The 24,954-nt window shown below is 32.2% G+C and overlaps 1 protein-coding gene across 7 annotated transcripts in view; it reads right to left on the bottom strand.

Moving 5' to 3' along the window:
- LOC114329935 (proton channel OtopLc) overlaps positions 1-24,954 on the bottom strand; it is a 329,038-nt gene that overhangs the window by 108,360 nt on the left and 195,724 nt on the right. For all 7 annotated transcript variants that reach the window (XM_028279211.2, XM_028279210.2, XM_028279216.2 and 4 more), the window contains one exon: positions 18,665-19,037. In XM_028279211.2, coding sequence (XP_028135012.2) covers positions 18,665-19,037 — 373 coding nt within the window. The remainder of the gene's footprint in view (positions 1-18,664; positions 19,038-24,954) is intronic.

Genomic DNA, 24,954 nt, shown 5'->3' with positions numbered 1-24,954 from the left:
AAACAGAAAATATGACAACAATGTAAATATTACCAAAATATTTGCCATATTAACAAATCCTAAACAAAAATTGATATACTTAAATCGTGTAAGCCATTTCACAGCTAATTAAGACGTTCTATACTTAAAACTCATTGTGTATATAAAGTCTATTAGATAGAGAGGTAGGCTTCTTTTTTAAGAACTACCAAGTATATGAAACACAAGTTAGAAAACACTATGGTAGGAGAGCAAAGTATGCTAAATGTGCAGTCACTCGAGCGCTTTGGGGACCTATTGGGTTGTGAAGAGTAGGTCCTAAAACCAAAAAAAGTTAAGTAAAGTTTTCCATTTTAGTGGGCGCTTGCCATTTTTTAATTTAATTTTCCATTTCCAACAATCGTTTTTTCCGATTATAACGCCATCTATCCATAATTCGAAAAAATGTTTCGAATAAGAGTTACTTATTTTTACGTAAGGAATCCAAATCTGCAATAAAAAATGAGGGTTCCCATTTAAGATTTTAAAGTAACCCCCCACCCCATCTCCGTGGGGGGTCGTGTTTGGTGCCATTCGATAGATTTTTCAAAAATATTGAATAAGTGTATTTTACAGTTTTTCGATCTGATGTTCATTTCGCGAAATATCGTGGGATTCGTATTTAAAATATTAAATTTACCCCCCACCCCTCTCCGTGGGAAGTCGTGTTTGGTATCATTCGATAGATTTTTAAAAAATATTGAGCACATATTTTTTAGTTTTTCGATCTGTCAATCATTTCGCGAAATATTCGCTTTTTTCTTGTGAAACTTTGGGACTCGCCCATTTCCTTACGCCCAGCTCAAATCGTCAGATTTTTGAAATATACACTCTTTTGCATGTACTTAACTTACCTTATCTTAATCTGACAATTTCGAGTTTTTTTAAGGATAGATTTTTTTTTTCGGGCCCCCCTTAACGAACTCCCCTGTGTTAAGAGCCAATATATGGTAGAGGTACATCTACAGGGTACCAGGGTTCTCCCCATATGATAATCTGACGCGCTCGAGTAACTGCAAAAATCCCCGCTTGGGCTCCCCTACCACTAGACAAGAACCAGAATTATATATAATTTTTTACTGTTAAATGTGACATGTGACAAGGTCTCGTCGGTTAAGATGATAAAGATTACCTTTAGCTCTATTGAAAAACCAAAGTGTCCTCTTTAGGCCAGGGTAATAAGACAAGAATATACCCTGTTCGTGACACTTCAGCAGCCAGGGTACTGAAGCGTTTTTTCGACAAGTAATACCTATAGGAACAAATGGTAACTATTTCCTGCGTATGATCTGGCGGCCATTTTTATTTATAAACAATTAACTGTCAAAAAATGGCATTTTTCCCTTTTTTTTCAAATCAATGGAAAACAGTGAAACTTATGATTTTTTTAGTACAAATATCTTTGAGATTATGGAAAAACTTTAAAATGACGTATTACAAAGTTTGATATACTCATTTATTGTTAATATAATTGCGAAAAAAGGTCGGAATTGCAAAAAAAATTATTTTCGCAATAATTGTTGTAAAAATTAGTGTACAGGTTTGAAATTTTTGTCAAATAAGGGTTCTTTGGTGCTTATTATGTGATAAAAATTTCAAAGCGATTCATTCAATTGTTTAAATTTTATTCGAATTGTTTATCTCACAGAGCATTTTTTTGCAATAACATAAGTCAGAAAAAAATGACGTTAGAACCATTCCACATGTGTCAAATGGAAGAGCATAGCTATATTTTCAACTTGGTTTAAAAAAAGGGAATAAAAAATGCATTTATTAATAATAAATAATTATGCAAAAGTATCGTAAATCTTTCCTTATAAACTTTTTGAATAACTTTTTCCAAAAAAAAAACTGTTTTACCCTGTTTTAAGTGCACAACTACCAAGTAATGTTATTTGTTATTTATATCATAATTGATAAAAAATTGTAATAAATATATATAATTTCTTATATAACAAAATAAAAAGTTTATAAGAAAAGATTTACGATACTTTTGCATAATTATTTATTACTAATAAACGCATTTTTTATTCGCTTTTTTTAAACCAATTTGAAAACATAACTCATGCTATTTCATTTGACATCTGTGGAATGGTTCTAACGTCATTTTTTCTGACTTATGTTATTGCAAAAAAAATGCTCTCTGGGATAAACAATTTGAATATAATTTAAACAATTAAATGAATCGCTTTGAAATTTTTATCACATATTAAGCACCAAAGAACCCTTATATGACAAAAATTTCAAAGCTGTACACTAATTTTTACATTAGATATTGCGAAATTAATTTTTTTACAATTTCGACCTTTTTTCGCAATTATATTAACAATAAATAAGTATATAAAACTTTGTAATACGTCATTTTAAAGCTTTTTCCATAATCTCAAAGATATTTGTACTAAAAAACCATAAGATTCACTGTTTTCCATTGATTTGAAAAAAAAGGGGAAATGCCATTTTTTGACACTTAATTGTTTATAAATAAAAATGGCCGCCAGATACTACGCAGGAAATAGTTACAATTTGTTCTTATAGGTATTACCTGTCGAAAAAACGCTTCAGTACCCTGGCTGCTCGAGTGTCGAGGAAAAAACCATATTACCCTGGACTACTTGTAACACATCCTAATATAATTTTTCTCAAGGTTTCAAATTCTTAAATCCTCACGTATGCTCAAAAATGCTAAAACATTTAGAAAATATAATATAAATAAATTATATAAAATTTGGAAAATATAAATAAATTATAACCACAAACCTATGTGTATATTGTATATTTATATTTATGTATTGATGCAAGATTTTAGTGACCAATTCATTAACAACTGATAATATTTTTTTATTAAAAATCAATCTATTCTCATTTTTTATTTCTATATCAAATGAAAAAAAAAATAACCTCTTATGAATATATCCAGAAATTTCGTTAAAAAAAAACAAAAATGCTAAACTTTAGGTTAAATTGTATTTTTGACGTTATATGGCTCTAGTGGTTTGAAAATGTGCATAGTTTTTTTTTATACATACATAAATGATTATGTTTTGGTTTTTCAATTAAACTGGGGGCAATTTTCACCATCAAAACCAGCTTTAGTGAATTACCGTTTTCAAATATAAATATGGTTTTATAATAACACAAACAAAAACAATTATTTTGCCTCACACAAAAAATTTCAAACTCTTTAGAAGTAAATAAATTATACAAGAAAACCTTTTTACACTACTTCAAAAATTATTTAGTACATCAAATCTACGGAAAGGACGGAAGATAACTATATAATAGACTATAAAAGAAACACCGTTCTTTAGAAGAAGAAATACTACAAGGTTGAGGTAAACAGTTATTTGCTCTTAAATATTTTGCATTCAAATATCTTTGTTGCATTGGTGGTTATTTATTACTCAGCGCCTTTTTCAATATTGTTTACATTTCTATATTTAAACTGCATTACTGCATACAACCGTTTTCAGTTATTCGTTTTACATAATTTTATTCGTTTTGACAGATTTATTCTATTTTCTGTGTCTCCCTAGCCTAGCATAATTGGTTAAAAACTTTACATCCTTACAAAAGGGTAAGCTTAATTGCACTTTAGAATCATGATCATGTCTATTCTTGGATTCTATTTTTGGATTATTAATGTTGTCTGATGTATTTATTGATATTTTAGTGTATAAGGCTCTTTTTCTTTGTAAAAATAACACTCGATATATTTATCTTTCAATTAAAATTTATATGATTCGCATACAGTAGTTTGGACCAGATCTCACTCGTGTAGACTGTCTGTTTTATAACGGTAGAAATCAATTTTAAGTACGCTATGCGGCAAAATAAACAGTACTGAAATGCGTATGCCTCAAATTTGTATGTGTCATGTGCCGAAATGTATTGAGTGGTTTCTGAACGTTGTTATAACGTTTGTCAATATCATGTTAATGTTAGATACTTCAGGATGGTTCTGTTTTGCAAAAAAAATTATATAGTGGAGTGGAGTACTATTTTCAGCCATTCGGAGGTCACAAAAACGGTCCAAGCTTAAAATCAACAATGGTTTCAGCAGGACGCGGACAGTATAAGCTGTCACACTGCCAGGGAGTCTCTTCGAATACTGTGCGATCATTTTTGGAGCTGCCACTCACCAGAACTAACGCCACCAGATGCGTACATATGGGAAATGCTGAAGGGGTCACCGTCTGCCATTTCGGAATTGAGGACTAGAATTAAAGATTTTTTCGTGTCGGAGGCAGTGACGGATCTAGAAATTTGCCTTAGGAGGGGAAAATTTATTTAGGGGGGAACTTCCAATGAAAAACCAACCAAAAGACAAACAAGATAAACTCAGATTACATAAAAGACATAAGTAATAACTTATAAGCATTAAGTTCGCTTAATTTTCGTAACTAACGTGTTTGTTGGGTTGAATTTGTCTTTCTGTGGTTTCGGTTTCATGTGAGCTAATATATTTTTATATCTGAAAAAAATTTTTTCTTTAATTTTGGACCTTGTTAAGGTGGAAATTTCCTCATTTTTTCTCCCCGTAGATCCGCCACTGACTAGAAGGCATATCTAACACCTGTTTTATCGGGAACGTGCGTCGTTTTGAATGATGTTTGCAAGGTTATATCATGCGTTGTAAATATATAAATAATCATAAACATTTTAATATTCATTTCAGTACTGTTTATTTTGCCGTATACTGTATTTTCGTTCCTTTACTAAAAATGAAAAATTTGTATAAAGAAGGCAGATTCTGAGACATTTAAAATGAATTTCAACATATTATTGGATTATCTAGAAATGTGACACTGTATTTAAAGCTTTTGAAATACTGATTTTAAAAATGTACTAAAAATTTTATCTTTCAAGTTTAATACCCAGCAATATTTGTGCTATTCCTGTTTTTTTTTTAGTCGTTTAGAATGCCCAGAGTAAGAAGCCGCGCAAATGTCCATCAGCACAGCGAGTTTGATAGAGGGTGGATAATTGGCCTAAGGGAAACCGGATTTTCTTTCGGAAAATTACGAATAAGGTTTACAGAAGGTTGGATACTCTGTTGTAAGATGTTATCGGGTATAGCGCCAAGAAGGCCGATCATAAAGATCGAAAGTCACAGCGCCGAAGCATAACAGAGCGTAAAGTTCGTCTCCTACGCTTGACGGATTGCAAGAGACTGCTTTTTTTATTTAGACCACACCTCTTACTCCTGAATATCCACGGAATCGTTTACATAATGGTGCAGAGAATGATTATCTTTGGACCAGGAATAGGACCAGGCCTTTAATCATGATGCAGTCTTTAGTACAGTCGAACCTGCTTATTGGAATAGCCTTCGTGCTAATCAAAAGTATTCCTATAAACGGGATATTCTAATAACCGATCATTGGTTGCTATTAGAAACGTTTCGGTACCTCAAATTTCTATTCCTTAAACCGGGATATTCCTTTAAGAGGTATTCTAATAAGCGGGTTTGACTGTAATGACTCCAAATTTTGTTTAAGTATTTATGTGGCCTTGTTATGACCAGCACGTGATAAAAGACGAAAGCCACAGTTTTTGAGGGGCCAACCACACTGTTGGGGTTATGGTATGGAGTACCATTGCTTATGGTTTAAGGTCACCTCTAATCTTCATCGGAGGGAAAAAGACAGCTCTGCGACACCTATAAGAAATTCTGGCACCTCATGTTGCATGCTATTTTTGAACAGGATAACGTAAGGCCACATATTGCGAGAGTGATCATGGACTTCTTTGAACAGGCTTAAATCAATCTTGTCCCCGATATTTCAGATTCATCCTCAATTGAACACGTATGGCACATGATGGGTCGGAGAATTCTTAATGTAGAGCGTCCTTCTCAAACTTTGTGAGCACTTCGGGAGGAGTTGATTATGGCATATCATGGAGATACCCAAGAAGGACGTTGGCCACTTAATCAAAAGCCAACCCAGGCGCATTCAGAGTACGTTAATACATATTTAATTGGTTTGCCCCTGTCAGTTGTTTTAATCATAATGAAATTTTGATTATCTGTATTACTTTGTATAACTGTACAAACTCTTTTCAAAATATAATGCCGCGTCCGCATTGCTAAATTTTTCGTGCGTACCAGCTGTTCGTTGCAAATATTTGCGTGCTCGAAGTAGATTGTGCTAGTGTGGACGTGTTCGTCGCATAAATCGAACACAAGAATTTTCGACGCACACAACACACACGCTCCATCGGTTATCGTTTTCAAGCGAAGATCAAATGATTTGATCACCGCGTCCTCGCTGGTAAAAATTTGCGGCGCAAACCATTGAACCATTAGTTCGATAGACACGAAATCTTTACCAATGCGGACGCGCCATAATAATTTGTAATGGATGTTTCGGATTTCTATTTCTCTTAGTATAGTTTCAAGGTGCACAGTAAAACTCTTTATCGCTGTGTATCTTTTAACCGTACCTTTTTTTTCTTTTACCGTTACCCAAAAATTTTCGAACAAAATATTATCAGTATTTCAAAAGTTTTAAATGGGGGGCCATGATGTAGTTCCTCATTAAAAAAACGAAGCTATTACTATCCCCTGAAAAGGATCAAGAAAATCAATTGAAAACTTTATTAAAGATACTATTTTAAATTAAATTATTAGTTTAAAAATCGACATATCTGAGTGTTTTGCTCATTTGTGAAAAATAAAACAAGCTGTATTTATTATTACAGCGTTCGTTATATTGTGAGGGAAATGTGTGGAATACTTGAATTATTTCAGAAACAAGCAATAGGATTATTGCGAAACTTGCTTTATAATGGTTGTGTATAATGGTCCATCTTTGTATGTTATTAGATTTGTTATTTGACCTTTTGGTTTTCTTCTCTAGACTCCTATGTTTTCGTATCCTTCATACATATGTGGTAACGTCATGGTATTTGACGTGTGGTTTTTATTCATTCTTCTATAACTAGTGCCATATTCGTGCCATATGGCCGTATCTTTCCAGATTTTAGTTAATTTGACCTTTGCTCATCCGGTCATTGTCAGGAATCGACACTATATTTCTTCTGCCCATCTTCCTTTGTTGGGTATAACAGAGCCCAAGTAATTGAAACGAACTACCACTTCACATTCTGCTACATTTCTTATTTCCGACTGGTTATTTCTAGTTCGATCAATGATCATCATCTTGATCTTCTGTGCATTAATTTTTAAGTACATATCCATGACTAATAGTATTTAGTATGTCCATAATATATTTAAGTTTATCTGTTGATATCCTAGTGTTAAAGTGTTGAAGTGTCGTCAGCATGGCAGAGATTGCTCCTCCTTGCCACCCGTTGATGACAATCCGAATGATGTGTTCGCTAAATATATATTAAGTAGCGAAGATGAGTTAATAAGTCCTTGATGAATGCCGCTTTTCGGTTCAAAATTCTTCCTCTTCGTATTTTTGTATAGACATGACTGTCGGTTTTTCAATGTGCCTACAGTCCTTTAGGCCCGGCGCAAATTGAACCTAAGCGAGACACAACCTGCACCGGCTAACTGCGTAGACAGTTCTGCGCATCCTACTATCAGTGTATTCGTATTCGTTCGCGGGTCTCGCTTGGGAATATTTGTCATCGGCGTACAGTTTTCTTGGGCCATGGGACGCGTGACTCACCGCCAGATGTTTATTTTTACTTGTTTTTGTTTGCGAGATGGACTTATCTGAAATGAATACGGATGGTACCTAAGTACAATTTATTATGATAAATAAAAATATTAGCATAGTCAACATCCCGAGTGAAAACTGCGTTCTCTTTGTCATTAAATTCTGATAACTTTTGGTAGACTAAATAAGCGGCGATACGAAATTAATAATCAAAGTTATGCCTTTACAAAAACAGATTATTAGAAAAATAAGGTGAAAATTATTCTTGTTATTTAAACCGTGATCGGTTAAATAACCGTGATAAATTCAACTTTTCGGCATATTACATTTTTGTTTATTACATATTAAATTTTTATGCTTAAAAATTAAAAACGAAATATGCAGATAGTGTTATTTTTTATGACCGATCAGTAGCGGAGAGATTATGAATTATTATTTAATTGTAAATGATTGCGATCCGAGCAGTAAATTGAGGAATATGAGTTATGACCGAGCAGTTGGTGAGAGATTATTTTAAATATGTAGGTATTATGTGCAGAAATAAAATACTCAGTGTAAGATATCTTTTTATGCAGCCGCTTATGATCAAATTCGATGTTTTCGAAAGTCATACCGCTGCGACTACTAGGGACGTGTAAGATATTTTTAAAACGTTACTAGCTACAAGTACGGAAATACCGATTTTACATTGCCTACTCAATTCAGTACAAAGATCAGATACATCAGTATTGTGTAATCAGTATTTGTACTCAGTAAGGTCCGCTTGCCACTATGCTAAATTTAGTACTGAAATTAGTACTAAAAATATTGTATCTACAAATTAGATGCGCGCGCCGATTTAGTACTAAAAATTAAAACATGTTCTAATTTCTTGTACTGAAATTGACACAATATTAAAAAGTGAGGTTGTATTGTATATTAGGTACTTTTGTTTTGTTTATAGGTACATAATAATAATAGTGATTTCAACTTTCAACATGTGGAGAAAAAGGCAGATTGAAACATTAATAGAGTTTTACAAATCGAATCAATGATCAATGTTTGTATGTGCCAAAGCACCCTCTCTATAAGAATAGGAACGCACGAATTAAAGTTTTGGAAGAAATAAAGGCAGAATTAGCCAAACTAGGTGTGGATATATCTCTAATAGCAGAAATAAAAGCCAAGTTTGCCAGTTTTGCAAAAATATTTCTTCCCATCTTTTATTGTTAATAAGTTAATGGCTTGCAACTTGCAATCTCAATTAGTAAAGCTCCTATCTATGAACCTTGAGTAAAGCTCATGTAAATTTAGTAGGTAGAGCGCATGCCTATATGCTGATTACAATTCGGCTAGTTGCAAACACAAACTTGGCACAAACTGACTTTTTCATACTAAATCGACTCGCGCAACTAACCAATATTTTTAGTACTGAAATCAATACTGAAATTAGTATAATGGCAAACGGGTCTAAAACTGGGAACCGGTATCAAAAGTAACCGTTACATGTCAGCACTGATTTTTCCCGTCTCTATTCGTCACGTCGATAGCCAACGATTAAGTTAGGCTGTGTTCAATATGCGGCACGCTAGAAAAATAAATGCACGGGTCACCCGTCCCGCCGCGCCGGCGCAGGTTGTGACTCGCTTAGGTTCAATTTGTGCCGGGCTCAATTTATCATTCCATCGTTTTCGTGGTCTTCCCACTGATCGTCCTCCTATTGCAATTACATTAATATGGTGTAGCATACAGCATACGTTATAAATCATCTTCAGTTTGAGAGATTATCATTGCGTTTTCTGCATAGCAGATTATTTTAAGTTGTTTTTCTCCCATTTATTTTAATTTTTTAGTTCTTACTTTTTTATCATTTCGTCCATGATCAGTTTGAAAAATAGAGGACTCGGGGAATTCCCCTGTCTTATCCGTTTGCCAGTTTTAATAGGGTCAGCTAGTTCTTCTTCTAGTTTAAAGTTGTCGGAATATATGTTGTTGACGTTGGTGGTCTTGTTGAAGAGTTGTTTTAATAAGTGTATTAGATCTTCGGGATGCCCATTTCTATTAGTGTTCACCAAATTGTATTCCATTTTACATTGTCGAAGGCTTTAGAGTAGTCGACAAAGCACAAATAAGTTTCTATATTAAACTCTCTAATTTTTTATATAATTTATCTCAAATTGAGAATGTGGTCTCGTGTGTCTCTTCCAGAGATAAATCCACATTGTTCTTGTACGATATATGATAGAGAATCAATTGTAATAATCTATATTATTAGAAAAACTGAAACTATGACAAAAACACAAATAACGTGTAAATATCGGCCATATGATATCTTCATAATACAAAGGACACTGATTAACTATTTAGATGGGAAATAAGCCACACTTAAATTGAAAAAATAATTTTATTTTATTTTAGATAATAAATAATTATAAGCGAGAATTTAATTGTCATCGTTGCATTTGGTTGTCTTTTTAAAGACAGATCACATACTATGATTTTTTTGTGACGGATATTCTTGAGTTGGGATTGATTTCATGTAATCGAATGAGCTATCTTTTAGTAAAGTCGTCCCAGGAACGCAACTCAAAAATATTGGCGATATCATTTTAAAGTCTTATACTTTAAAATGTATAATTTACGTCTGCATTGCCAATATAAATGAGTCAGATTAAATAAATTATTAGAAGATTTTTTTTTACTTAGCAACAACATTTTTGTTTAATTTAGTAGTATTTTGTATTTTGACAACGACACCCGATTTGGGCGTCGAAACGTTAATAAAATTATTTTTTCAATTTACTTGTGGCTTATTTCCCATCTAAATAGTTAATCAAAAAATGCTACAAGGAAATAGCTTCAGAACAACACAAAGGACACCGCACACATCTTATGAAAAATATAATGTCACTCAAATGAAATAAAAATTACATGAATAGATGCCTCCTGAAATTTCAATAATTTGATACCATTGCGCCAACTCTGTATTTTGCTTAATTAGTGCGTTAATTGTAATTAAAGTTTATCAAAATCGCATTTTGAAGTCCATAAGACTGGCATTTATAAACAATATTAGTCTAGCGGGTATTGAATACAGTATATTCACCACTAGCTTAAGCCGATTAGAGGCGGTACAACTAACCAAATTATACCTACTTTATTATCAATAATAGGTAATAGGAAAAGATAAGAGTAAGCCTCTGCTTTAATCCCTCAGAAAGATTTATGGAGTAAGCGAATCACAAGATCTTTTTTCTCTCTTTGACACACGTACATTCCTATTTGATTTTAGATTTATTTTTATCAATTTACGCTCTTGTTAATCAAAATACAGAGTTGGCGCAATGGTATCAAATTATTGAAAGTTCAGGACGCATCTATTCATGTAAATTTTATTTCATTTGAGTGACATTATATTTTCCATAAGATGTGTGCGGTGCAGAATAATTATTATCGTGCTAGCCGCTTTTAAAATAATTCAAGGGCTCCATACATTAGCTTCACACAGTATACTTGTTCTATTGGAAATTAAAATTATGACTTTTCGACAGGCGGTATAAAAAATACCGCATTACTAATGTTCTTTAAAAAAATTAAATAACTAGCTTGAAGCATATAAAACTCGAACTGAATTATGTAAATCTTTATAGCTATTTTATCGCTCATAGGACTATTTTTGAAATTTATATTTGCGTTAAAAATGATTATTCGCATTTTAATACAAACTATGCAATAATAGTGGCCAAGGAAACTATTTCATAAACAAGATTTTACAAGTTTACATATCGTAAATGAAAAAATCTAATTTTACACGCACTATATTAAAATCCAGATGAAAAACAAAACTGTGATATGAGGAAACTCAAACTGTTAAACGAAAATTAAAGAAACTACATTGAAAAAAAGCTATTAGTACAAACACCGATCTACTAATTACAAACATGACATTAACAAGATCTTATAAGTTGCAAAAACTGGAGAACGATTTTAAAATCATACAGTTACCTTTTTTAATTTAGAACTTTTAACAAATCAATTGATTCTATTTCTATTAAATCATTTTGTTTTGCAATGTATTATAAATAAAGTATAACTTTGTAAAAGACAATAATATTTAGTAGGAATATCAATAAACATCTAGAAAGTAGCAGGAAGTCTTTAAAATATACCAACACACTCAGAAACTGTGGTCAGTTACACATATTGTTACACAACAATAATTATTAGAAAAGCTAATCCAGGCAGCCTAAAACAAACTATTTTTTCTCTTTATAGTTTTGCTTTTAGCATGTTTTTGGCAAATAATATCCAAGAACTAAATGAAATGTTACAATAATTAAAAAATAAAGGATCCGGAACGGTAGTCTTAAAAATTAACTACAGTTAAACAAAAATAATGAAACAGAACCAGACAAATAAATATAACAATACAAATCTATAGCATAGAAAATGTTGAACTTCCATCTCAAGGAGGTGGGGGATCGTGTTTGGTGTCATTCATAGATTTTTCAAAAATATTCCACGTGCTACATTAGTGCGATGAAGTCCAGTTCCTAATTTGTCATAAAAGAAACAAAAAAAATCTTGTGGTAAAAGCTGGAGCACAGATATGACCATTGATCATACCTTGAAAATATTTTCAAATTCAAAATTCAAATACAAATTCAATTTCATATTGACGTGGAGGGACAAAATTCTCTTTCGTTAAATGGAACACCCTGTGTAATTTTACATTTTTGAACTCTTATCAATGTTTTACTGTTTGCAATGGTTTATGAGGTAATTTAAAACATAATTACGTTTCTTTTTTTTTGGTAGCACATTTCATTACAGTAGTAAAATACGGGATGTTTGTGGACAATGGTAAAGTATTTTAAAAATAATTTGAACATAAATATATTTTTTGATTTCAAGTCTCTACAATTATTGTACGGGTTTGTAATTATATTGCTACGAAGTTAATAAAAAAACGTAATTATCTTTTAAACTACCTCGTATAACATTGCAAACGTTACAATAAAAAACAACAACATTGAGGATAATCCAAAAATATAATATTATAGAGAGTGTTCTCTTAAAAAAGTAATGATTAACTATGTAGATGGGAAATAAGCCACAATTAAATTGAAAAAATAATTTTGTTAACGTTTCGAAGCCCAAATCGGGTATCGTTGTCAAAATACAAAATGCTACTAAAATAAACAAAAATATTGTTGCTAAGTAAAAAAATTCTTCTAATAATTGATTTAATCTGACTCATTTATATTGGCAATTCAGACGTATATTATATATTTTAAAGTAGAAGACTTTAAAATGATATCGCCAATATTTATGAGTTGCGTTCCTGGGACGACTTTACTAAAAGATAGTTCATTCGATTACATGAAATCAATCCCAACTCAAGAATATTCGTCACAACAAAATCATGGCATGTTTATTTTAGTAGTATTTTGTATTTTGACAATGATACCCGATTCGGGCTTCGAAACGTTAATAAAATTATTTTTTCAATTTAATTGTGGCTTATTTTCCATCTAAATAGTTAATCATAAAAATGCCACAAGGAAATAGCTTCAGAACAACATTAAAAAAGTAATATTTGAAAATATGTTTTAAGTATTCTACCTACATATGATCCAACTTTTACCTAAATAATTTTTTTTCGTATCCCTTACGGAAAATAATAAGTATTTGAACCTTGCACTAATGTCACACCCTGTGTATATAAATACCGGTAATGTATAAGACAAACTATATCAAATAATATATCGTTGCATAAATAATCCACCATGCCGATATACAGAGCGTTTCATTAATAATTTGAAATATTTTAACTGTAGATTCCTGGACTCAAATATTAAGGTTTAACCCAAATCACCTAGTCCGAAAATGCTTCCTAAGGGAACTAGAGCTCTTTGAATATGGCGTCTTTTAATTAGATTTTTTAAATTCCTCTAGAACGCTTCTATTTAGAAAAACGAAAACTGTTACGTCTATTTATCTTCCAGGGATGAATCGATTCCATAAATTGCGAATTTCTAGTACCAGTCATAGCATTTAAGCATTTTTGACGCTGGATTATTAAATTGTGAGGCCTTCTAGTACTAAAAGGTACCCTTGCTTTAAGTCGATAGAACACCATTTTCTAGAAAAATCGATTTGAAAATTTTTCTTTTATTTTGAATTAAAACAAAATTGGAAAAAAACTTAAAAAAACGGTGTATTTTCAGGACTTAAAGCAAAAGTAACTTTTAGTACTAGAATACCTCATAATTTAATATCTAGTGCCTAAAATGTTTAAAAATTAAGCATACAAAATAATGCGATAAAATAACCGTTGAACAAACACAAAACGGACACATATGACCGGTACCAGAAGTTCGTAATTGATAAAATCGATCCATCTTTTGAAGATAAATAAAGGTAACAGTTTTCGTTTTTCCAAATACATAGTTTTTTTAAACATTTTTTTAAATTAAAAAAACGCAAAATTTTCAAATCGATCTTTCTGGAAAACGGTGTATTCTACCGACGTAAAGCAAGAGTATCTTTTAGTACTAGATTACCTCACAATTTAATAATTCAGCGCCAAAAATGCTTAAAACTGAAAAACAAAACAATTTTATGCGATAAAATATCCATTGTCCTACCCAAAACGGAGGCCTATGACCGGTACTAGAAATTTGAAATTTATGGAATCGAATATGAGATAATGAGTCTTTGGAAGATAAATAGGCGTACCAGTTTTCGTTTTTCTAAACAGAAGCCTTCTGGAGGTATTTAAAAGAAATAATTACAAGACGCCATCTCAAAGAGCAGGAAGCATTTACGGACTAGGTGGTTTGGGTTAAACCTTTATATTTTAATCCCAGCAATCTACAGTTAAAATATTTCTACAGAAACACCCTGTATAAGTAAAGAGAAGGACTAGAAGAAAAATCTTGCAATCAGTTTAAATTAAAAAACCATTTTATTCATTGGTGTAACCAATTACGTAAATGAACAACAAAACGGTATCTCACAAATTAAATTTTTTGTTGTTTTATAAAGATCATTGTCAGCCAGTATACATACATAATATAATGGTGAGGGATTCCACCCCAATTCTGCAACACGCAACCACTCTACATTTCCTGAGTGCGTTAATTGAATCCAATTATTAATTGTTACCCTGAAATAGCTCAAACAGTATGAGATAATGAGTCTTTAATATTGGAATAACTGTGGGAATTGTGTGACATTACTTCAAAAGACTTGTCTGGAATGAAATATTTGAGTTAATTTTTAAAATATAATGTCAGTGAATAAAGAGAATAAGAGTTACATTTTAATATGTAATATTTCTTAATAAAGACCAACATTGGATATTACTTTTTCAAAGCTTCTTCTTCTTCTTCTTCTTCTTCTTCCTGCTTCCTTAATAGGCTCGCGCCTGTTCCATCTTCGAATGCCCCCCTCATCAGATATCCAGGTTGTCACTCCATCTCTTCCTTGACCTTCCTATACTCCTTCGGCCATTTGGCGACCTTGGAGTCATGGCACTACCTTATTTTTATGCAGAAACATATTTTTTTATCTTTAAACCGTTCTAATGCCCCTTCATTTTTTGAGCGTATTTATTTTCTCTTTATAAATTATATAAAATCTGGCAACTGTGCAGTGTAGTACAACCCTCGCCACTCACAGCGGACGGGATGATCGCATCGTGCCAAAAGCTTAGATGGCTCGGCTGAAAAGAGGAAGATTTTACGGGCATTCTATGTAAGTGACAGAGATAGAGCTATATTGCACTTTTAATACACGTTTAAATGAGACTATTCGTGCCTGGCTCGACAAGGAAGATCAAATATCTTTTACAGTGAATAGTGGATCGTAAATCGTAAATGCAAAAAGATTCTCCTACAGGGTAGTACATTATATTTTCGAGTTTCTTTACGCGCTCGCTCGCTCGTTTTTGTATTTATAATTATTACACTTTTAATGATTAAACTTTTTATTATAAACTATTATATTTTTTAGTAATTTAAAATTTTTTAATTTTTAATAAAACCCGAGTTAAATTCAGCTTATCGTGATAGTCTAATTAAACACAATGAACAAGAAGTGGATAAAGAATCGATATGTTTTGAATCAAATTAAAAATTATATCTATATGGTTTTGTGGAGCTTTCGAGTTAGTTTTGAGAAATCACGACGAAAAGGACAATTCAGAAAATAGAGGCATCTTTATGGAACTGTTCAATGTTAGCCGAATTAGACAACGACTTAGGTTCATATTCAAAGTTCCAAATCTTTAAAAAGCATGTACCTCAAAACAACACAAAATAAACACCTTCAGTGCATCTCAAATGTTTATCACGAGGAAATAAGGAAATAAATTGAAAATTATCTTTGTGTTGCAGTGATTGCCGATGAAATGACAGACGTCGGCGTCGCGTCGCTGGTGAATTTCAGTTAGTTATAGTTTTCCGATATTTGTGCAGTGTAAAGGGTGATAAGTTGAGAGATTTTGGAGATTTTACTTGTTGAACGGACATGATGTCGAATCAATCACTGAATGCATTTTAAATGTTTAAATTTCTTGACACCCCAGAAATGGTATATACCTACATAATGTAAAAGTATCCGTACCTATTTTTTAAATTTCTATTTTATACGTTTTTTGCCAACATCGTGAACCCGTCACTAAAAATTTAGGCAGCTGCCCGAATTCTGGCACTACCTACTTAAACTAATACGAGCCGCCACTGCTTTTGGTCATCTTCCTTTGTATACGGCATCCAATGAAATGTTATGGGCTTCCAACGTTTATCTGTTTATCTAGCAGTATAGCCTGCGAAGCTCCTTTTGAGTTTGACCATTTCTGTTGTGATATCATCGACTACTTTTGTTTTTGATCGCCTTTTTATCTGACAGTCGTATACTTACCTTGGCCTTTCCATTGCTCTTTCTGTTAGGGTCCAGGCTTGACTTCCATAATATGTCATAATAGGAAGGATGCATTGCTTGAACATTTTGCTCCTCAAGTATTGAGGTATTTTGCCGTTCTTAAGTATCAAACTGAGTTTTACAAATCTTAACCACACCAGTCTTGCTCCTCTGTAGTGATTTTTGTATTTTGGTTCTCTTGGTTAAGGATTTGGCCTAGGTAAATATATTCATAGACTTGTTCTATCTCACCGTCATTTATAGTTATACGTCTGAGGTCATCCGTGGTTATCATTGTTTTTGCTTTTGATACATTCATTTTTAAGACGACGTAATGGGGCTGTGTGAGAGTTCCTCCACCATAATTGTTATATATGTTGACCAATTTATAGTTTTGAAGACATCTTCTAGGGCTAGAATAAAAAGCCTTGGCAATATTACGTCTCCTTGTTTAATTCATCTCTAAATAGGGTGGCATTTGTATTTCTGTTTAGTTTTACTATTATAGTTGCGTTTTCATAAATTATATTATTAAGTCTGGATCCCGCGTATGAAAAAAAAGTTGATTAATAGCAAGCTGAAAATTTGTTAATAGCTTAAGGGTGACTAGTCGGACAAACTTTGATATGTGGGAACACTGGAACAGGGGAAGTTTTAATTGTGGAACAGGTTAAAAATTTGGAACGGTCAGACCACGAAAACGGCACATGTATTTTGTCCGACAGAACAGACTTAAACTCTCTGAACAGAGATTAAACTCTCATGCAAAAATCAGACTGCAAACTATCACCAAATGGGCGTATTAATGAGTGGAACACGTAGAATATGTCAAATGACAGGAATTATGACAGGTGATAAATAGCAGTCTGATTTTTGCATGAGAGTTTAATCTCTGTTCGGAGAGTTTAAGTCTGTTCTGTCGGACAAAATACATGTGCCGTTTTCGTGGTCTGACCGTTCCAAATTTTTAACCTGTTCTACAAATAAAACTTCCCCTGTTCCAGTGTTCCCACATATCAAAGTTTGTCCGACTAGACACCCTTAAGCTATTAACAAATTTTCAGCTTGCTATTAATCAACTTTTTTTTCATACGCGGGATCCAGATCTATATGTGTTAGTTGCTTATATCTGGAATCTATTATTATTATTATTAATAGCTTGTTCTATGGCCCACGTCCCGAAACTATCAAATACCTTTTTATAATCTACAAAGGCAAGAAACTCGGGTAATTGGTATTTACATATTTGCCTCTTCTATTAATGTTTTCATTGTGATCATATGGTCAGAAGTACTATATCCGATTATATATATCTTTTTTAGACGATTTATGAGTTTCTTGCTCTCAAATTTGTTTAAAATGACTAACTTTTTGGTTATAGACGAAAAAAGCGAAAATTTACCGTTTTTTGATCTTGTTTACTACTATCATTCTACTCAAAAAATTTGGTTTCGGCCTGGAGGGGGATGTGTCACGAGAAAAATTTTATTTCTCCGGACTAACTAATACAGTTTGTATACTTTACTGAGCAACGATGTAGGTCTATAAATTCTTTAGGTCGCAGTTTCTCCTTTTTGTGTAAGGGTATTACTAGACTCTAGTTTCAGTCTATAGTTCCAGTCTTCCAGATAATGATTTCCTGGTATAAGAAAATAGGTACTGACAAGAAATCTATACAATAAAAAAATATTTGGAATTTCTGGAAATACATATCTCAAATGAAGATGAAGATATATCGTTTTAATGTTAAAATTATATTTGTGCACGCTCAAATACAGCATTTTTATGTTTATAATTTGTGGTTTAGTTATAATAAGATATTTGAGAAAAACTGAGATGTCACAAAGAAACAGATTTAAACCAATATAAATAAAATTTGTCTAAAACTCAGAAAGATGCTATTTTTAATTTAGTAAGAACGTACATTTAAATCAGTGTCGGTTGATGAAATTAACTAAATGCCGAAAATTAATCCAAAAATTGAAAAACATAAATTTTAGTTTTAAAAATATCAAAAAAGTATTCTTATCTTATGAATATTAGTAAACTGTATGATTTTAAAAACCGTCTCAAAAACCGTTAGAACATTAAACTTTGAATAATTCTACCTTCTCCTGTTTTTTATCCTTCTTATCTTTTTCCTTCTTTTTCTGCTTCTTTTGTGCCTCGGCCTCTTTCTTCTTCTTATCTTTCTCCTCCTTCTCTTTTTCTTTTTTAATCTTTACATCCTTTTCTTTGCCGTTCTTTTTCGGTACCGGTTTCGGCTGCTTTTCGTTTCCGGAACAACAAGAACTTTCCTGTAGCAAGAAACAGAAAACGTAGAGTAGAAAGAGGATACTCAAACCGTAGAGGTACGTAAAAAAGCCTTCGTAGTAATAGAGGGGTATGTTGTGCGTTACTATGTGGGAGATGACGTAGGCGATGCATATGACTACTAGGAGCTTGGCGTAAACGAAGCTTGTTACAATAAACAAGGACGTCCTGCAACAAAAAAAGACATTCATATTAAATGTTACTTAAAATATTAAAGTAAATACAAATAACAAAATTTTAATAAATAATCATTTCGTTGCAAAACGGCACCAAAAGTCGTCTTATATTTCAGTTCGTTCAGAGGGCGTCATAAACACTCCAACCGGTTTCAAACCTTCTTAGGTTATCATCAAAGAATGCATACATGACTTTCTCTGAACCAACTAAAGCATATAGGGTTGTTAGTATCGAATCGCAACGAAATAACGTGGCATTGGTGTGGTAGCGACATCTGCTTAAAGTAAGCGAAAGTTTTACTTTAATAAAATATAAAATAATATGAAAATAAAACTTTATTGACCATTTTTCTGGTACCTTCGTGGCTTCTAAAATGGTCATGCCACGTTATTTCGTTGCGATTCGATACTAACAGCCCGATATGCTTTAGTTGGTTCAGAGAAAGTCATTATATGTTACGGTAAGTATGATTAATTGGACATTATTAATAATTACCGGCTACTATTAATACAAACCGAATAGCTAGGTAAAAGTAATAAATATGCCAGAATTAATCACATCGACCGGTAATTATTAATAAATTTCGGATTAGAACGGTGAATGTGGTAAATTTCAATACCGTTAAGTGCGTAGAAGCTTGCAGAGTGTAGGGAGGTTTATTAGTCACTGCGACATACCAGACCAGAGCTAAATACGGTGCATAGCGCATACCACAGTGTTAGTCAATCTGAAGTCAGAAGCGGTTACTGTGTAATACACTATTTAGTGTATTAAATACATAAGGCTAAAGTAGGATTAAAAACATCCTTACCTCCTGGTACTTTATCCGAAATCAGAAGAAGATTTAGAAGCGATAATAACAGATCATTCTGATGACGCTGATGATGGAGCAAAGCACCGTGGTGATATGTAAAGTTGACACCATATATCTATCGCCCGTCGTCAAATTCAAACAAAAATATAACTCCAGACCATCTTTTACCACCTTTAGTCCAGACAAATTAATATATGTATTCAATTTATTTTTTACCATCAAAAATGAGATATTTTAATCAAATATCAAATAATCAAATGTAATTTGCAGAATAATTTTGAATTACGTTCCGCTAATGAACTCGCTTTTTTGTCCTTCAAAGTAGAAAAAAGTTTCAATTATATTGCTTAATAGTATAATTGCCTAACAATTTTAACTGTACTAATCCCCAAGTATAAATTTTTAAGTGCTAAACTGATTGATTTACGATGAGTAACCGGGTTGTAAAAATACCGGCATCTGCCTAGATAAAGGGACATCGGTTTACTCGAATTTCATAACATACAAATATTATCTCTTTGAATTTGCCGACGGGCGAAATATCGATGGACCCGACTTTAACTCAACAGTAGAACCGAGGACTCACAGTTAGCGAATATTGAAGATACAGGTAACACTAATAGGCCAATCGCACATAATGCGTGTGCGATAATTGCTGTCAATGAGGAAGACAATGCCAGTATTGGCATTGGCAAGGCCAGTATTGGTATTAAAGAAAATGAGGGAGACAAAGAAGATGGCACTGCAATTGACAAAACTTCAAATGAAAATTCAGGAGACTCGGGATCTTGCTAAACAGTCACTTGTAAAAGAATCTGACAGAATATTCAAGCATTCTAATTATAGATTCCCTGTTGAAAAAGTAGGTCAAAATGTTAGAGTGCGAATTCCGGAATTTGATAGAGCTAAGGCTGATAGCCGAAACATTATTGCCATTATTATTTCTGTTATAGATGAACAGCTATACAAGCTAGGCAATAATCATGGCATATCATGGCAAGAAACGAATTTACAACCTGCAAGGAAACACTTATTTCAGTCAATGAAACGCCTGTACTGAGCTAAGTCTCAGTGAATGCGCTTGTAAAGATTCGAATTTAGGCGATCAAGGATTCCGCCACTGCAATTGTAATGGTCAATGCAATTAAAAACGCTGAAAACGCAAAAAATTAAACGTTCTTTGTAATTCTAAGTGCCACAAAAACCTTTCCTATAAAAACAAGTAATTATAGTCTAATAACGTAAAGCCTAATGCGATGCGTGTGTATGCGTTTGTTTTTACTTATAAGGTGTCTAGTTGAGTTTTTTTATTGATAAATTATGTTTAAGTGTTTAACTGTATTATCAAATTTCATAAATACACAATAGTGAAACCCAAAATGCGTTTTTATTACATTAACCAGAATTGTTAGGAAAGTATTAATAATAGCCGGTAAATCTAAAAAGGCATTTTTAATCACATTGACCAACTGTACGGTTACTATTAATAGTGCGGCCGATATGTGAAACAATTGCACATTTAATGATACAAGCATATAATTTGCACCACATATACTACACATATAAAGGTTCAAATTTAGATATGAGGCCATCTCAGATTTTGTCTTTTACAAAAATGGCGGGCGTTCAAAATGGCGGCTATACTTATGTGTTTAATAGTACCATAACTTTTAAACGAAAAGTCCGATTTCAACCAAATTTGGATATAGGTTTTCTTTTTGATTTACAAGAGGGATATGGTGAACCGGAAGAATCGGTTTACCAGAAGTTGTGTTTTTACTGGTTGTTTATGTAAAAATATGTTTTTTTTTTCAATTTTTTCCCTCTGTATATATTAATTTTTCAAAAAGGTAATACCGCAATTGAAAAGAGCGTAAAAATATTTTTTAGAAAATATTTTGAACTTTTTAGTTATGTTAATTATCATTTAATAAATGCATAACGTATCATCACAAGTACCTATGTGTGGCAAATTCGTGCAAACATTATAAGAATTATTGTGCATTTAATGATAGAAGCATATAATTTGGACCACATATACTACACACATCAAGGTTCAAATTTAGATATCAGGCCATCTCAGATTTTACCTTTTACAAAAATGGCGGGCATGCAAAATGGCGACTATACATATGTGACTTATAGCACGATAACTTTTGAACGAAAAGTCCGATTTCAACCAAATTTGTTATATAGATTCTTATTTTGATGTGTTAGACCAAGGTCTTGAACCGGAAGAATCGATTTACCAGAAGTTGTGTTTTTCCTGATTTTTATGTAAAAACATGTTGTTTTTTTACCAATTCTTTCACCCTGTATATATTAATTTTTCAAAAAGTTAATACCGACGTTGAAAAGAGCGTAAAAATATTTTCTGGGAAATATTTTGAACTCTTTAGTTATATTAATTACCAATTAATAAATGCATAACGTATCTTAACATGTACCTATGAACCTATGTGCGGCGCATTCGTGCAAATAATATAAGAATTATTGTACATTTAATGGTAAAAGCATATAATTTGGACCACACACACTACACATACAAAGATTCAAATTTATATATGAGGCCATCTCAGATTTCGTCTTTTACAAAAATGGCAGGCATTCAAAATGAATCTACCGCACATAGGTACATGTGAAGATACGTTATGCATTTATTAAATGGTAATTAACATAACTAAAAAGTTCAAAATCTTTCCTAAAAAATATTTTTACACTATTTTTAATGGCGGTATTACCTTTTTGAAAAATTAATATATACAGGGTGAAAGAATGGAAAAAAACAACAACATATTTTTACATAAAAAAGAGTAAAAACACAACTTCTGGTAAACCGATTCTTCCGGTTCAAGACCTCGATTTTATTCATCAAAAAAATAAACTTGATACCAAATTTGGCTAAAATCGGACTTTTCGTTCAAAAGTTATCGTGCTATTAGTCACATATGTATAGCCGCCATTTTGAATGCTCGCCATTTTTGTAAAAGGCAAAATCTGAGATGGCCTCATATCTAAATTTGAACTTTTGTATGTGTAGTATATGTTGTCCCAATTATATGACTCTACCATTAAATGTACAATAATTCTTATAATATTTGCACGAATCTGCCACATATAGGTACATGTGAAGATACGTTATGCATTTATTAAATGGTAATTATAATTAACATAAATACAAAGTTTAAAATATTTCCTAAAACATATTCTTACGCTCTTTTCAATAGTGGTATTACCATTTTGAAAAATTAATATATACAGGGTGAAAAAATTGAAAATAAATTATTTACATAATATAAAATAGTTTTACATAAAAAACCAGGAAAAACAAAACTTCTGGTAAAACGATTCTTCCAGTTTATGGCATCGATATTGTAAATCACAAAACGAACCTACGTACCAAGTTTGGTTGAAATCGGACTTTTCATTCAAAAAATATCGTGCTATTAGTCATATATGTATAGTCGCCCATTTTGAATGACCGCCATTTTTGTAAAAGGCAAAATCTGAGATGGCCACCTATCTAAATTTGAACCTTTATTTGTGCAGTATATGTGGACCAAATTATACGCTTGTATCACTAAATGTGCAATTCTTATAATATATTGCACGAATCTGCCGCACTATAATATTTACCGGTAATTATTAATACAGACCGGATTTATTACATCGACCGTAACATATACATTCTCTGATGATATCCTAATAAGGTTTAAAACAGGTTAGAGTGTTTATGACGCTCTCTGAACGAATCGAAATATAAGACGGCTTTTGGTGTCGTTTTGCAACGAAATGATTATTTATTTCTATTAGTTTTACTCCTAACTGAGTATGAGGGATCATTTTTCGTTGCAATTTTTTCCGGGCTGGACAGGCAAGAAGTGAAATGCAATTATTAGATTTCCCTCAGCCTTCTTTGCTCCGGCATTCGTTTGGCTTGAAAATTTTTAGAAGCCACAAAGGTGTTACCAGAAAAATGGTCCCAATGAAGTTTTATTTTGATATTATTTTATATTGTATTAAAGTAAAACTTTTTCTAACAAAATTTTAGTTCTGTTGATACTTCAAATAAGTAGGAAGATTGTAGGAAAAGGCAAGTGCATTCATTCACTAGGATACTTGGAGAAAAATATCATACATGTTTTCTGTGTATGATTATGTTTTATCAAACGTAGTATAATAGTTATTTATGTATCAAGGGCGTAAAATAGGCGTTTATGGACCGCGACGTAAGTAAGGTATTAACACGTAAGGTCCATAAACGATGTTTACGCCCGAAATACATACAAAGTTTTATGCACGACTGTTTTAATGATCATTTTTAATAAAGATATAAAATTCTTTGCCCGATCGTCTTAGTGATTATCTATTAATGCTTCTTTTTCTTTCCACCTTTTGCAAGCAATTTATTATAAATACCGTTTCAAAAGTTGCATGAATTTTATAGCTCAATTTATTAAAACTCATCCTGTATAACAATTCACCGAATCATTTGTATTGGTTAGTTAATAAAAAATGTCATACTGAAAGAAATATGTGTAAGAAATAGTAATTTTTTTTTTGACATCCATTTTATTGCAATCTATTTTATAAAAAATAATAAACAATACATATAAGTTTTAAGAATGTGACACAGTCAGTATTCACCCAGTGGTGAATACCTAAAAGAGTACAATAATTATTGAATTAGTACAGTTATTAATAAATTAATTGAATTAATTTGAATAGTAATACAATAGTAATTAATAAGTGGGAATGATTAGTTAGTGTTGAGGTCAAGAGTGTCTGTTCTTTTTAGTCTTCTGTTCTGTAGGGGTGTCAGGAGATTGGTGACCAATATGTTTGGGTGAACCTGTAGTCTATTGTGGTACTTGGAGCACAGAGAAACAATTTCTTCTTTGACGGTTATAATAATATGATAGAACAGTAATCTCTATAGCTATGTTCGCGTTACCCCAGCAACAAAGTAAATAAGTCAAGAATAGTAAGTCGCCATTATTTATTTTTTTTACATTTCTATAAATAATTGTTCAAATTGTGTTATAAATATAATATTATAGATGTAGGAAACTTATGTTTGATTGCTAAAGTTAT

Source organism: Diabrotica virgifera, chromosome 4 (assembly GCF_917563875.1).
Source record: "Diabrotica virgifera virgifera chromosome 4, PGI_DIABVI_V3a".
NCBI classification, from domain to species: Eukaryota; Metazoa; Arthropoda; class Insecta; order Coleoptera; family Chrysomelidae; genus Diabrotica; species Diabrotica virgifera.
Note: the sequence above shows the minus strand (reverse complement) of the source record. Positions and strands in the feature narration are given on the sequence as shown.